Source organism: Dermacentor andersoni, chromosome 2 (genome assembly GCF_023375885.2).
Source record: "Dermacentor andersoni chromosome 2, qqDerAnde1_hic_scaffold, whole genome shotgun sequence".
Lineage (NCBI taxonomy): Eukaryota > Metazoa > Arthropoda > Arachnida > Ixodida > Ixodidae > Dermacentor > Dermacentor andersoni.
The window spans coordinates 68,907,992-68,924,305 of record NC_092815.1 but is presented as its reverse complement, the minus strand read 5'-3'; the positions used below and the strand labels follow the sequence as shown (position 1 = coordinate 68,924,305).

Here is a 16,314-nt window from a genome sequence, read left to right as displayed (position 1 = left end):
CATGCAGGAAGCAGAGTTAAGCAGTTAAACGAGTCGACGCAATCAGCAGCCGGATGGTGGAAGGTGCTGGGGAGGGACACTGGCCTCCCCGCCATTACAGTTTTCTCACAACTGCTCTGCCATCACCCTATTCTGACTTTTTTTTTTTCATGCAACCTGGTTATAACAATTATTGGTTATAACAATAAAATTTTCATGCCACTTGAATGTTGTTATAGGTGGGTTCGACTGTATTGCATTTTTGCAGTGTAAAGTGTATTTTTGTAAAGTTTAAAGTGTAAAGTGCCGTGCATTTTTGCAGTGCATTGTGCAGTGTATTGCATTTTGCAGTGTATTGCAATGTAAAAATCTGGATGTGCGTTGCAATTGTTTCTTCCTACTTCATACTTCTGCTTTCCAATTTTGATAATACTACAGTTGAATCTTCTTACTTCGAACTCGCTTAATTCGAACTGACGCTGTGGTTTCGTCAAAGTTATACGTATTCCAGTGGGCGAAAACGCCCGGTAATTCGAATGCGTGAGCATTTGCGATGGTTAATTCGAACATAGTGCGCTTGACAATGCTCTCAGCAGCACGGCAAATCGCGCGGCAGCACCTCCGACCAGCAGATACGCTGGCAGCCATAGCCACACCGCGGCAACGCTAGGCCTAGCTACTTCGACGTTCGTTACCAAGCTTCTTGCTGTTCGGTGTTGTTTTTCATTGAAAAAATTCGCCACTGTTAGCAATGGCGCCGACCAAAATCCTCGTGTTCCTGCGCCAAGCCCACCAAGCCAAGCCCGAGGGCTGGTTCAGGACCCCTTTGGCATGCTGCGGCACTTTAGCATGCTGCCTGTAACTATCACTGCAATAGTTTAATCTCGACACGATCCTGTATGTGCTGGGTGAGATCTGCCTTTTCAGAGTGCTGTTCATCATTAATAATAATTTCATAGGTGCTAAACAGCAATAACTGTGCCAAAAGCAATATGTCCCCCCTCCACAGGAGTATTTGCTAGCATATGAGGGATAAAGTCAAACCAAATAAAAGCTTGTAGCAAAGCACGATTGTCTGCTTTTGGAGTACCGAAACTTGTCACCGAAGCATGGACAAAAGTAGACGTGACTAGTGAAACATGTATATTTCCCGGGATCCAGAGCTTTGGCATTGTAATAGCCAGTATTTTTGATGTCAGAGGAATTGGTTTGTTAAAAAAGCAGGCTGGCGCTCCCAGTGACTGTGTTGGCCTTGCTGTCATTGCAGAGGGATCTATGAGCATGGCATGGGCAGCTGGGAGTCCATTAAGATGGATCCCAACTTGGGTCTCACTACGAAGATTCTGCCCGATGGTGAGGAGCTGAAGCCTCAGTGTAAACACCTGCAAAGCCGTGCCGACTATCTTCTCAAGCTGTTGCGCAGGGTGCACGCTCGGCAGATGGCACTGAAGGAGGGAAAGGTATGTCACTATTCTCTTTGCAATATCCTTATTCAGAGCAGTTATTGTAGTGCATTGCATGCACAAACAATTCAAGAAATCCATTTAATGATATGTGTTGCTGGACGTAAATGGTTCATGTAGCATTGGTTCCCAGGTCACAGGACACACCTGTCCTGTATGTCTTTCCCATTATTGTCCTTGTCTAAGTTGGTGCTGTTTATTCCTTTGTCTAGAAATCGGAAGCACACTGTGCTGCTTCATAAGTTTATTTTGAATCTCCTGATCACGCTTGATATGAGGTGAAGTGGTTTGCTGCAAGTGTTCGCTACATGCTGCATTTTATGCTCTGATGGCACACCAATATGCCTAGACAGTAACATTATTCTCCACCATGTCTTGCTTTGGTGTCACATTGTGGCACAGGGCTGGTTAGACGTTCAGCTTTGTCAACACACAGTTTCGATGCTCGATTATCCTTCTGCTCTGCTGGGTTTTCATGTCATCCATGCATGTCTATACCAGGTGTCAAAAAGATCTGTACATAATTTCCAAACATAAGTGCAATTTTACCCATTCAGCTGGTTTACTTGGGGACAAATCCTTGCATGACTGCTCGCATTGCTTAGCTAACCAACATATTCTTGATAGTTAGTTTATGCTTAATTGGTTTAGGCCACACATTGTAGCTGTTGAATTGAAGTTGTTCAGTGCTCATTATATGTCCATTTATTAGCACTAAAGTACCGTATTTACTCGAATCTAGGCCGACCCCCTAAAGTCCGAAGCCAACAAAAAAAAAATGTATGTATTACCTCGAGTCTAGGCCGAACAAGAAAAGCGAGGACAGCGTTCACAAAATGCAAACAGCATTTATTGAATCTGAACATGCAGAGCTCATTCAACGTTGTTGTCGCTGCTAGACTCGTCGCTGTGTTCCTTGTCACTGTCGCCTTCAAACAGTGCACAATCTTCGGTACCATCAAGTGCATTAGATATGCTGCACTTCTTAAAGGCGCGCACAATCAAAGTACCTGGGATGTCCCACGTTGCAGCTACCCAGCCTGCCAGCTGCGATAGCGATGCACGTTTGATGCGGCCCGTTGCCTTTGTCAGTCAACCAGTCCGTGTAATGTTTCCGCAGACGATCCTTGTGTAAGGAAGAAGAAGTGCGCCGTGCCGAGCTCCGCAGCCGGATCGCCAGCGCTACTGAAGTGGGGCTCGGGCTAGACGCTGTTCCTGGTGTGTGACTGGCTAAGCCTACGCTGCTGCGTCTTCTTGTCCGCGTCCTTCGTGTCGTCCACGGCCGTGTCGGACTTCTTTGCCATAATTGGTGGAGGTTTGCTGGGTCTCCTGCAATCCTGGAATTGCGCAGCCGGACTCTCCCTGCCATCATGACCACCGAAAGCGCCACGAGCTTACCACCACCTGCTCCCCAGTATACCGTATGCCCCGGCACGTTCCGCCAGCGGGACCCTCCTATCTTCAGCGGCACTGACGACCATGACGTTGATGACTGGCTCTCATCATACGAACGCGTCAGTCGGAACAACAAATGGGATGACATTACTAAATTGACCACCGTCCCTTTCTACCTCACCGGAATAGCCCACTTGTGGTTTCGGAACCACGAAAGTGAAGTCCCAAGCTGGGCGATGTTTAAGACAAAGTTCAGCGAGGTCTTCGGCCGCCCTGCTGTTCAAAAGCTTCGTGCCGAACAGCGTCTGCAGTCGCGCTCTCAGCAGCCTGGTGAGAACTTTACCAGCTACATCGAAGATGTCATCGATCTCTGTAAACGCGTCGATGCATCCATGACTGAGTGCAATAAAATCAAGCATATTATGAAGGGTATCGACGAGGACGCGTTTCAGATGCTCATCTCAAAGAGCCCCTCTACTGTTGCCCAAGTTATTGAACTGTGCCAAAGCTATGACGAGCTCCGCCGTCAACGCCTCCTCACCCGCCGTCCTGTTCCCCATCAGGAATCGTTGTCCGGCTTGACCTCTCCTTTTCCTGATGCCACCCTCCTCTCGCAAATCAAGGCTTTCGTCCGGGAAGAAGTTGCTCGCCAGCTCTCCCTCATCTCCAATCCACCGGAGTCAAGTTCGTCCCTTAGTCCGACCCTACGACACGTTATAGAAGAACAAGTGTCCGAGGCCCTTCCTCAGGAACGGGCGCCTCAACTCACCGCCCCATTGACTTACGCCGACGCCGTCGCACGACCACGACCACCGACCTTCCGGGCTCCGCCTCCAATGCCTAGCCCTGTTTTTACCCCCACGCCGCCACGACCTCCAGTCCATCGAGTAATGAATCCCTGGCGTACAGCGGACAATCGGCCCATCTGCTATTCGTGCGGTATTCCCGGTCACGTTGCACGCCTGTGCCGCCGCCGTCCACTTCATCCACGTGACGACCCACGCACAGCCGCGTACGACCATCCGTTGCCTTACGCTCCTGACCGCGATTTACCCCTTCCCCGCCAAAGCCTTCGTCAAGTTTCTGACCGCCGTTCTCCTTCTCCTCGTCGTCGCTCGCCCTCCCCGATGCGTCGACGTCCCTCTCCTGCTGACACGGAAAACTAAGTGGCGCAGTTCCTGAGGCAAGAACTGCGTCATTGCCGCAACGCTTAAGCCCTCTTCTTTCGCCGCCTAACGTTATTGATGTCGCTGTTGAAGGTGTCTCTGTGCTTGCCCTCATTGACACAGGTGCCGCCATATCTGTAATTGCCGAAAAACTTTGCCGCTCAATACGAAAAGTCACGACGCCTTTCTTCGGTCCTTTACTCCGCACGGCCACAGCACAGCACGTCCAGCCGGTGGCTGCGTGTACCGCCAGACTTGAAATTCAAGGTGTGCTCTACACAGTCGAGTTCGTCGTTCTTCCCCACTGTTCCCACGATATTATTTTAGGTTGGGACTTTCTCTCCCGTCACCAAGCTGTTATTGATTGCTCCCGTGCAGAAGTCGCCTTCTCTTCGCTTGGCAATGCCATATTTGATGACGTTTCGCTTTCCTGCACCAAGTTGTCCCTCACTGACGACATCCTAATACCTCCACACGCATCCGTTCTGGCATCTGTATCCTGTTCCGTTGCCTCCGACGCCACCGTACTCTTTATACCTTCAACTGCTTTCGTTCATCGCCACCTCTCACCACTCCCAACTGCGCTGCTTGGCCTTCAAGCTGGCGCGACTCACCTTCCTGTATACAATTACTTCCCGTTCCCGATTACGTTGCTTCGCGGTGAATCTCTCGGCACTGTGGAGCCTTACGACACGATTACCACGTTGCAACTTCCTATTGGATCGTCAGAAGTCAGCACCCTCTACTGTAGTCCCGTGACTGCCACGTCGCCTGAGGACGTTTTCAACCATGTCATCGACAATGCCTTAAACCCCAAGCAACGCCATGACCTTCTTCGTCTCCTCGAGAAATTTCGTCCTGCTTTTGACAGCCATACCACTTCTCTGGGCCGAACGACGACTGTATGTCACCGGATTGACACCGGTTCTCACTCACCGCTACGGCAGCGACCATACCGCGTATCGTCGACCGAACGGCGCGTCATTGACGAGCAAGTAGGTGACATGCTAAAGCGTGGCGTCATTGAACCATCCGACAGCCCATGGGCATCGCCAGTAGTCTTAGTTAAAAAGAAAGATGGCTCGATCCGCTTTTGTGTAGATTACCGTCGCCTAAACAAAATAACCCGAAAGGATGTTTATCCATTGCCGCGGATCGACGACGCCCTAGACTGCTTACAAGGCGCAGAGTTCTTTTCCTCCCTCGATCTGCGCTCTGGTTATTGGCAGGTGCCTATGGCTGCAGACGATAAGCCTAAAACTGCTTTCATCACACCAGATGGCCTATACGAATTTCGTGTGATGCCATTCGGACTTTGCAACGCGCCCGCGACTTTTGAGCGGATGATGGACACTATTCTCCGAGGCCTCAAATGGAACACGTGCCTGTGTTATTTGGATGATGTAGTAGTGTTTGCACCCGATTTTCCTACTCACCTTCATCGCTTGGAGCAGGTTTTACGCTGTCTCAGTGACGCTGGCCTCCAACTAAACCTGAGGAAATGCCACTTTGGCGCACGCAAGCTGACAATTCTCGGACATGTCGTGTCGAAGGACGGCGTTCTCCCTGATGCCGCTAAGCTCCGTGCTGTTACAGAATTCCCGAGGCCAACGTCACTAAAAGACTTGCGCAGTTTCATTGGCCTCTGCTCGTATTTCCGCCGCTTTATTCGAAATTTCGCTTCGATTATGGCACCACTGACAGAGCTTCTTCGAGGAGACCCCAATCTTTCCTCATGGTCCCCGGCTTGCGATCATGCCTTTGCGACGCTACGTCGCCTCCTCACAACACCACCGATACTACGCCATTTCGACCCAACTGCTCCCACAGAACTCCATACGGATGCTAGCGGTGTTGGTCTTGGCGCTGTGCTCGCCCAGCGAAAGCCCGGCTGCCAAGAATATGTTGTTGCTTACGCGAGCCGCACTCTGACGAAAGCTGAAGCCAACTATTCCGTCACGGAAAAAGAATGTCTCGCGATCATCTGGGCCATCACAAAATTTCGCCCATACCTGTACGGCCGGCCCTTCGATGTCGTTACCGATCACCACGCACTTTGCTGGTTGTCGTCTCTCAAGGATCCCTGCGGCCGCCTAGCCCGGTGGGCACTGAGGCTCCAAGAGTACGATATCCGGGTTGTCTACCGCTCAGGCAAGAAGCACGCCGATGCCGATGCTCTTTCGCGCTCGCCTGTCCACGCCGACATTGTCAGTGTGTCCGTCCTAGACGACCCACTTCTCCCATTCGCTTCTGTCGACATGGCTTTGGAGCAGCGCAAGGACTCCTGGATTTCATCTTTGATTGATTACATCTCTAATTCACCTACACGCCCACCATCCCAAGCGTTACGCCGACAAGCTTCGCACTTCGCCATCCGCGACGGAATTGTCTATCGCTGTAACTACAGTTCCGACGGCCGCAAATGGCTGCTTGTAATACCTCGGCAGCTCCGCACTGATGTATGCGCCGCTTTCCACGCCGACCCTCAGTGCGCGCACGCTGGTCTCTTCAAGACCTACACCAGACTACGTCATAGGTTTTATTGGCGTGGTATGTACACATTTGTGCAAAAGTACATTCGCTCTTGCACAGAATGTCAACGGCGGAAGCCTGATCCTTGCCGCCCTTCTGGACCAATGCAACCTTTGCCGTGCCCTTCGCGACCCTTTGACCGGGTTGGGATAGACCTCTACGGGCCTCTGCCATACACAGCTGCTGGCAATCGTTGGGTCATTGTAGCTGTAGACCATCTCACGAGGTATGCAGAAACGGCCGCTCTGCCTGCCGCGACGGCTCGTGACGTTGCCTCCTTTCTCCTTCAACGCTTCGTTCTACGTCACGGCGCTCCCCGCGAACTCCTGAGCGACCGTGGCCGCGTCTTTCTCGCCGATGTCATTCAAGAACTTCTCGCTGAATGCCGCATTATTCATCGCTGTACCACCGCATATCACCCGCAAACAAACGGATTGACAGAGCGCTTTAACCGAACTCTTGGCGACATGCTTTCGATGTATGTCGCCTCCAACCACACCAACTGGGACCTCATCCTTCCCTATGTCACGTACGCCTACAACACGGCACCCCAGTCAACGACGGGCTTTTCTCCCTTCTTTCTTCTATATGGCCGCGAACCATCATTTCCCATTGACACTATTCTCCCTTACCGTCCCGACTTATCAGAAGGTACACCGGTTTCCGAAGCCGCCCGGTATGCAGAAGAATGTCGGCAACTAGCTCGCTCCCTTACAACACAAGAACAAGCGCTACAGAAATTTCGTCATGACGACGGGCGCCCCCACCACCAGTTTTCGCCTGACGCTCTTGTTTGGTTGTGGGTGCCTCCTACTTCGACACAAGGTGTCTCTTCCAAGTTTGTATCCCGTTACCATGGACCTTACCGGGTTCTACGCCAAACTTCTCCGGTGAACTACGTTATCGAACCTCTGACGCCCCCTACGGACCTGCGTCGCCGAGGCCGTGAAATTGTGCACGCAGATCGGCTCAAGCCGTATCACGAGCCCTTCGTCCTCACGACGCCTTAGGCCTCCTGTGCAGCTCCGTCTTCAGCGAGGGGGGAAGTTGTAAGGAAGAAGAAGTGCGCCGTGCCGAGCTCCGCAGCCGGATCGCCAGCGCTACTGAAGTGGGGCTCGGGCTAGACGCTGTTCCTGGTGTGTGACTGGCTAAGCCTACGCTGCTGCGTCTTCTTGTCCGCGTCCTTCGTGTCGTCCACGGCCGTGTCGGACTTCTTTGCCATACTTGAAAGGTTTGTTGATGCAGACATCAAGTGGCTGCAACTGGCCCATCATGCCGCCCAGTTTGACAGCGAGGTCCGTGCTCGCTTGGGCGAGCGCAGCCTTCACGTTGTCAATCAAGTGCCCACAGTAAGAGTCAATGACAAGGAGCGAGTTCTTTGTCAGAAGGGCTCCTGGACGCTGTCGCCACACAATCTTAACCCACTCTTCCACCATCGCACCCGTCATCCACCCGTTCTCATATGCCCGCACATTGACATTTCTTGGGAAAGTTTCTCAAGCAGGCAGTGTCTTCCTTTTAAATATCATATAAGGAGGGAGTTTATGTCCATCAGCTGTGCAGCACAGCATCACAGTTGCGTGCTGCTTCTCGTAGCCCGCAGAGTGCACCTTCACATTCTTGGCACCCTTTTCATTCACAGTGTACGCCACTGGCATATCAATATACACAGCCGTCTGGTCGGCGTTGCCGATTTGCCCAAGGTTGTAGCCTGCCGCTTCTCTCTTTCGCAGCACGTAGCGCTGAAAAGCTATCAGATTTTCTTCAAAGTCGCTTGACAGCTTCTGGGTGATTGAAGTGCGACGTCGGAGGTTGAAGCTGAAGCGCTTCATGAATTTCTGAAGCCAGCCCCAGCTGGCTTTGAATTCCTTTGGCGTTAGGCCTCGCTCCCTCGAAAGTTCCCTAGCTTTTGCTTGGAGCACTTCTGTTTTCACTGAAAGGGCAGCTGCTCTCTGCGTCCGAACAAAGTTGGCCAATACTGCCTCCACTTCATGGTGACGGCCTTTCTTTGGTCCGCTAAATGCCATCCTCGTTGCGGCGCACGCAAAAAGCTCCTGTCGTCTCCTCCAATGATGGACGTTTTTCTCGTCGACGCCGATGTCTCGCCCAGCTTGAAGGTTTGACGATGCCTCTGCGGCTATCAACTTTTCGCTTGAAAGCGGCACTGTAGTGGCATCTCCTTCCTGCTTGGTGCCGTCACGATAACACCACGCCGCACACCGACACGGCCGACACGACACATGTCAAAATGACAACCTCACTTGTGTACGGTTGGCTACTGGCACGGCTAGTAGCGGCTGCGATACTGACTTGTCTAGATGGCGCTAGCTATGCACCATATTTAGCAGTTTCAATGAAAAACTGACGTGTTTTTTAAAATCGTCGAATCTAAGCCGACCCTAGAGTTTGGAATATAATTATTTGAAAGAAAAAAAACTATTGGCCTAGATTTGAATAAATACTGTATGCTGTTTGACATTATTTATGTGCACTCTACAACAGGAAAAGCCAAAGCGAAACCGAAAAGCCCGTCCTGAAAAGATGCATCTCAGCAAAGCTATTGTGGACAATGACGACAGCAATGACAGTGACACTGCTATGGTGAGTTCAGTAGTGCCTGAATTTTGGCAGGGGTTTCTGATGTATTTCCCTGTCATTTGCCACCCTTACATGAGTGATAAAATCAATTAGTGATTTTTCGGACATGCCCGAGACACCTTCGCGGCATCGCCACATACCCCATAGAGTCGCTGTATAAGGACGTATGAAATTTTATATGATGAAACCTTTCAAAAAGTCCAATTTTTCGGACTTTTTGCCGTGACTGCAGGTCCGAAACTGCATTAATTGAAGCATCACAGCTGCCATTTTGATTATCTCACAGTCTCCTGCGGCGCTCCCGCATGCCAATTTGCTGGCAGTTGTAGTAGTCTTGCACTATAGCTGCTTCAATGTTGGCTATCAAGCTTCCTGCTGTTCAGTGCTGTGTTTTTCATTTAAATAATTCACCGCTGTCGGCAATGGTACCAACTGCACCTTTGTCGTACTGGCTAATGGCATTGAAGCGCAGAATGCACTTCAAGGGCCTAATACATTGCATAATACTGGGTCCCAAGAGTCAGCTTCCCTGCAATACAGCGTTGTTGCGCGATGAAGCATGTCGAGAGTGCGAAGGGGGCGCTGTCGGGGGACATAAAATGTGTTCCTTAGTTATACATACACCACCCATCTCTTGTCACAGCACAAGCGCAGAGACACCTAATAATTGTTCTGGCAGGCCTTTAAACTTATTTCAGCCATGGGTGTGGCATTTGAGCCCTTGTGGACAGTTAAAGGCATGAATTCATTTTTTTCTGATTGCCCAATTTTTCGTAAGCTTTTGCAGTCCCTAGGGAGTCCAAAAAATTGGATACTGACTAGATAATAACAGGGTTTTCTATATAAACACAGATAACATAGGGTGCAGTTGTTTTCATTGTTGTATACTGTTAGCACCTATTAATTCAACCTTGCTCAAATGAAACAATTCTTATGAAAGTTAGCACAAAATTATTCCATTATTTGTTGCTATATATCATTGTGAGAGAGTCTACTTAAGCAGACACTGTACTGTCTTGCAAGACTGATGTGCTGTGTAATGCCTAGAATGTGAGTAAAAAGCAGATCTGAGGCATTTTGCTACTTGACTATAGCGATTCGTTGTATGTCTTGAACATTTTTACCGACACTGCTGCCATTCTTAAGTAGCCCCATCCTGTGGTTTGGCATGACCAAAACTTGCACATTCGTAATTGGCGTACTATCATGTTGGCCATAGTTTTCACATACTCCTTCTCTCCGACATTGACTATGAGTTGCTAGATTTTGGTCAGTGACAACCAACTCTATCAAGCCTTACGTCAATGTGGTTGCATGGGTGCTGCAAAATTCACGATTTAATAAAGTCAGGACTTCTTGTGCGACCATTATTTCTTGTGCGACCATTAACGTTCCTGTTCTAAGTGCCTTATTCAACATATTCACATATCATGTTCATAGTGGGAAGTGCGCATCCTTTTTTCCTCCCTATGTAAAAGAATGGGCAGAGTTTCGAGTGTTCTTAACATGGTCAAATTGGAGTTTAACCTGATTGACTTTAACCAGTGGCTGAATAGGGGATGTAAGTTTGCTATCTACAACTTCTTGGTGAACAAAAATGAAATGAGTTTTGAAAATTCACATATACCTTGAGGCCTGTTCCTTGTCTCAGTATCAGTTGTTCTGCTTATAGCATCCTTGAATGACATTGTTACGATGTATTCCTTTGTTGTGAATGCTCTTTCTTTTTTTATACCATTATATTGTAGTTAATGTGACTGCAGTGCATGTTGGGCAGAGGTGCTTACATTAGAGAGAACAGAGAGTAACTATTTAAAGAAACTCTTTTATTACCATTGGAAAATTGCTATTTCTCAGTGGATTAAGAAAAAACAATTTTTTTTTGTTGGCATCAAAATGCTTTAATATATATAGATAGGGTGTTTCAGCAAACACTTCCAAATTTTTTAAAGGTTGCCTGCGGCAGATAGCTCAATTCTAGTCTACGAGCCGGTCTACTCTAAACGGCGGACACTACTTGCAGAAAAAATTGGTATGCAAAATTGACTAATTAACAAGAATTCACTAATGAGCTTCCTGGCTAATTATCTTATGATCAATACTGCAATTTACAAATTCTAGCAGTAGACTTCGCAAGGCGGATCCACTTGGAACGAATTCTCAGGACGACACAAATTTCGAGATATAAATTCCCGAACCTTGCTTAGAAATGCATTGGTGTTCCAGTTACTTGTGTGCTTCAGTGCATGAAATGACGTTTTGCTAACAAATAACAATTAAACTAATCTATCACCTTGACATTGAAACAAGTAATTCTGTGGGCTTTAACCGGTACTTGAATACAGGGTTTCTACCAACCAGGAAAACTGGGAATTCTCAGGGATATTGGATAGTCTCGAAATACTTAGGGAAAACTCTAGAGAATTTGTGCTTGTATTAGGGAAAATTAGCTGTAAGTCTATTGAAAGGGAACGAAAGTCGCAGTAATACTTGCTCGCACAACAGAGAGGGACCGTAACGAATAGGTCTTTTGACGTCATGTCGTCGGTTGAAGGAGTTGCCAGTGTAGTCAACGACCGACTTTCCGGACGCCCGATAATTCGCACGACTCCACGGCACCACTGCCTACCCCATAGAGTCAACGTATAAGAATGTCTGAAATTTCGGACGTAAGGACCCTTCACCATCCGATTTTCCGGACTTCTTGCTGTGACCGCAGGTTCAAAACGGCATTGATCAAAGCCACCACTGCTGCCTTTTTGATCACCTCACTGCCGCGGTAAACGCTAGGCCTAGGAGCTTCTTGCCATTCTGTGCCGTGTTTTTCATTGAAAGAATTCGCCGCTATAAGCAATGGCACCAACTCTGTCTTTGTGGTCCTCGCAATTGGCTTCGAAGCTTGGAAACCACAGCGCGTTACATAATGCTGGGTCCCAAACGCAGCTTCGCTTCAATACCGAAATGTTACGCGGTGAAACATTCGTGAAGTCTTGCAATGAAGCATAACAAGCGTGAGAAAGGCAATTGTCACGGGACACCGTATCTATTCCTTAATTATACAAACGTCCACCCGCCATCTCCTGTCACAGTACAAGCACCGATATGCCCAATAAGTGTACAGTACTGGTAGGCCTTTTCGGATGTGCCTGTGGCGATTTGAGCTTTTAACAGCAGTAAAAGGCATGCATTCATTTTTTTCGAACTGCCCGATTTTACGGACGTTTTTGCGGCCCCTAGGGATACCAAAAATTTGGCCGTTGACTGTACAACTGACGAAGAGGATGCTTCAAATAGTCTGTGGGGCAAACGTGCGGTGGAAGGAGGACGAGAACAGAAAAAAATCGACGCATTGAGAAAGGAAACGTGCCGCCGCTTCTTTTAAGGAGCTTGAGCTCAACAGACTAAGTGTTGGCTGACGCCAAGATGCAGGCGTCTCTTATACAAACCAAAATAAACTCTTCAAAGCAGTGAAACGCAACACTGGGGCATCGTACGCGAGCTGAGAGTATGTCAGGACAGCTGAGGTTGGCATACCAGCTGTTGAGAGAGCGTCTCACTTGTGACAAAGTTCGGGCCTCATACCAATGAGCTTGCTATCAATGATGAAAAATATATCATATTCAAAAACATTTGTTTCTGTATGCATCTCGTTTTTATTCATATTTGAGAACGTCCGACTTGATTTGCAATGAGTATTACCATTCTTTTCTTTTCAAGGATATTTATTCGCTGTGCATTTTACTAACCCCTCCCTTCTGATTTCTTTTTGAATAATATATGTGCTACTCCTTACTATTCGAACTTGATAAAGTTTTTTTTTTTTAATTTTTAGCATGCTTACTAGAGAGTGACAGCATCGGGCGACATGGTGTCAGCCTGTCTTGATGTAAAACGCTGTTCTGTATCACTCTGGGAATTTGGAAATGTCAACTTGGTGGACACCTTGTGAATACTAATTAATCTCTATGTTTCGTTGTTAGCGTACATCCTGCTTCTAGGAAAAGCAGTGGCATGATTTCCCACTGCTACCAGTAGTAGATGTGTGGAGATGACTATAATAGCAAATTTTTGTGCTTGACGTGTGATTTTTTTCTGCATAGCTCATTTTTTTTTTCTCTTCCTCTCATTTCAGTCTTCCAAATCACGTAAATTCAAAATAAAGGCAGAAGATGAGACTCACCAAAACAATGCATCAGCAATCATTGATGGTGTGGCTAAGGGTCTCAACATTAGCCCCAGTGCGTCCGCACCTGATGCCAAGCTCAGTGCTGACAGTGGAGGTCCGAAAGCAAAGCGGAAAAAGAAGGAAAAAGATAAGGACAAGGTCAAGGATGGGAAAGACAAAGACAAGGACAAAAAAAAGAAAAAGAAGGTCAGTCTGCTAATTCAACTCGCTAGCACCTCATTCGAGAGATTTCCGCGTAATCGTACCTGCTGCAAAGATCAGTGGTTCGATTCGCAGCTGCATTTTGACGTGTTCTGTGTTCATGAAATGCAATAAACCCCACCAGCTTAACTTATTCTCCCTAGTTGTGTCTGGAAAGCTGCTTATGAGTGTTGACCTACATTACAGTCACTGACTGATAAATCAGACACCAATAATCCAGACAGCTTCACTGCACTGCAAATTGCCCCATAGACTTAATGTACAAAGACGACCAATATTTTGGACAGTCGCCAGATCTACATTAAATTATCCAGACTCCGTTTGTGGCTGTGGTATACGCCGACTTTGCTTCCATTATCTCCTCTGGCAATCTTGGATCTTGATGAGACACCAAGTATATGGCCTTGGAGATTACTCTCTAGATGGTGATCTCTGAGGCCTTGCCTTGGTCATTGCTCTATGCCTCAGAGACTTAACTGCAAATGCCTATCTTGGAGACCTTGTCTTACTTGTAAGGTCACATCAACATCGCAATCATCACATCATATTCGGGCACCCTCGCACATGGCCCACTATCTCCGTTGTGTTTATTGAGATTGTGTTCCATACAGCGTTCTGCCATTCTGTGTTTGTTTAGACAGCGTTCTGCTCGCTCCAAGAAGTCTGTCTCGTGAAGTTACAGACAGGCTGCACCGAATGCAGTCAGACTTAGAATTAGTCTTGAGTCGGCAGTCCGAATGAGCCTGACTCTGCAACTGAAGAGACTGAACTGCTGCCTACCACAACGAGCTCAAATGCAGACATCATTGATGACGTGCTAGGCTGCGGTGTGCCAATTTCTGACACAATTACGTTTGAAGACTGACATCGACAGCGCAGTTTTGTCATGTACTGAACTGAACGATGATGAAATAACTTAGCAAGTTCTCCTACAGTCAAAGAGCGACTGACTTGACAGTGATGATGTGCCATGTACTCTGGAGCCTTGATATGCGGATCTGACTCAAGCCTTTGAGGTTGTTGCGTCAGCATACAGTAACAACACAAAACTTGCAGAAATACAGGTGGACTTGGTTGCACATAAGCAGAAGTGCTTGCAGCAACGCATTGACCACTTGTTCCTTGCACAGGAGCTTTAATACGTAAAGAAAGTGTTCTTTTTTGAATACATTTGTTTTTTTTCAGCTATTTGATAGTTCAGACTTATTTACATTCCTCATGGAGTCTGAATTGGTCGTCGAATATATTCCTAGCGGTCATTGTTAGCACTTGGCCCATGTAATACAGGAATGGGTCAAAAGAACTTGCTGCTTGGTGTAGTTTATTGTACAATCTTTTCAATGGCAGGAAGCAGACAGCTTACAGAGAACGAGACGCATACTAGTGTCGCTATCAGCACAGCATTGGTGTGGCACCTATATGTGTGTCTCAATTCTCTGTGTTTTTGTGCCACATGTAAAGGAGTGGGCTTTCAATGATGGAACATCGGATGGGGGGTGGGGGTGATATTAGCTCTAAGGCTCAGCAGCAGGCAGTGCCAATGAATTGTTTCCTGTTTCCACAGCAAGAAGGTGGCCTGGAGGGTGCAAAGCCCCCGAAGGTTAAGAAGGAGATGCCTGCAATGCATTACACTGCCAACGCTGCACCACAAGTCATTGAGGCCACTGGTGACCTGGACTTGCAGCTGTTCAATGAGGTTAGTGGCCCATTTAGATGTAAAAAGAGACACCACCAGTGTCAATTAAAAGATTTGCAGGAAATGGGAAAAATCTAATTGCAGCACGTCTAGTATACAGTTGCTTCACAGTAAGGTGTGCACTCACTTTATAGCTAGTTTCTAAATATGCTCAAGTCCTACTGCTTCGTACCAAACACTAGATCATACTGTTGTAATAAATGTTGAGCATTAGAAATGCAAAGGCTTGTTCATTTCAATCCTCATGTGATAGCATTTTATTTTATATGAACTGTGCATTGTTGCCCCGCTATTTGTGTCACTAGTTTTGAAGGGCTTTGTTCGGGAGAAACTTTGTTATTTCAAGTACATTACAAGTATTTCTTGTGTGTTGGCTATGCATGGGCACTCTGTTCCTTTTGGATTATCTGTGCCAAAGAGTGCTAAAAAGCAAGCTTGAATCAATAGGTACCTGGTTGAGGGGGGGGGGGGGGGGGGGGGGTTGAGCTCATGTTAGAATTGGGTGAATACTGTAGCCAGAAAATTGTGAGTCACGGTTATTGCTTGCGTAGAGCAGGCTGCAAATAGCCATTTTCAATAGGAGATTATGTGTGTTAACGCATTCAGTGACACCTAAGCTCCTCTGAGACAGACACCACCAATAAAGGGGTCGCTGTTGCGAGTCATTATAGGGGCCAGGCATGTGTGTGCTGACTGGTCAAGTTAGTATTATTCAACAAAGACCAAATTCAGGATTGAAATAATGAAGGTTTGGCCCCATAGAAACACATGGGCTCTGGCCGGTAACTTTGGTTAACTGGAGTCCAATTAATGGAAGTCTACTGTATTCGCATTGCCCAGTGTGCTCTGAATTATGTTAAGTGAAGGCACTATAAACATCAGTGGGTGCGCAGCCAAAGCATTTATCATGGGTAAGGTAGTGTTTCATTTTTTTGTGGTACTCGGATATACCCATTTGCAGATTATAACTCCAGTTTAAGTGTAACACTTTTTGGATGTTGTAAGGGTAGCAGAGGCAGTGATTTTGAAGAAATGTGGGGGGAGGGGGTTGTATATCGCTAGAACAGGGTATGAAGTAGTGAAGCAGCTGTGTTCAAG

The 16,314-nt window shown here is 47.5% G+C and overlaps 1 protein-coding gene across 2 annotated transcripts in view; it reads left to right on the top strand.

Annotated features, from left to right (window-relative positions):
- Window positions 1–16,314, top strand: part of Chd1 (chromodomain-helicase-DNA-binding protein 1) — an 85,865-nt gene that overhangs the window by 54,886 nt on the left and 14,665 nt on the right. For both annotated transcript variants that reach the window (XM_050188881.3, XM_055077013.2), the window contains exons 24-27: window positions 1,247–1,439; window positions 9,038–9,136; window positions 13,266–13,505; window positions 15,085–15,216. In XM_050188881.3, the coding sequence (XP_050044838.1) occupies window positions 1,247–1,439; window positions 9,038–9,136; window positions 13,266–13,505; window positions 15,085–15,216 (664 nt within the window). The remainder of the gene's footprint in view (window positions 1–1,246; window positions 1,440–9,037; window positions 9,137–13,265; window positions 13,506–15,084; window positions 15,217–16,314) is intronic.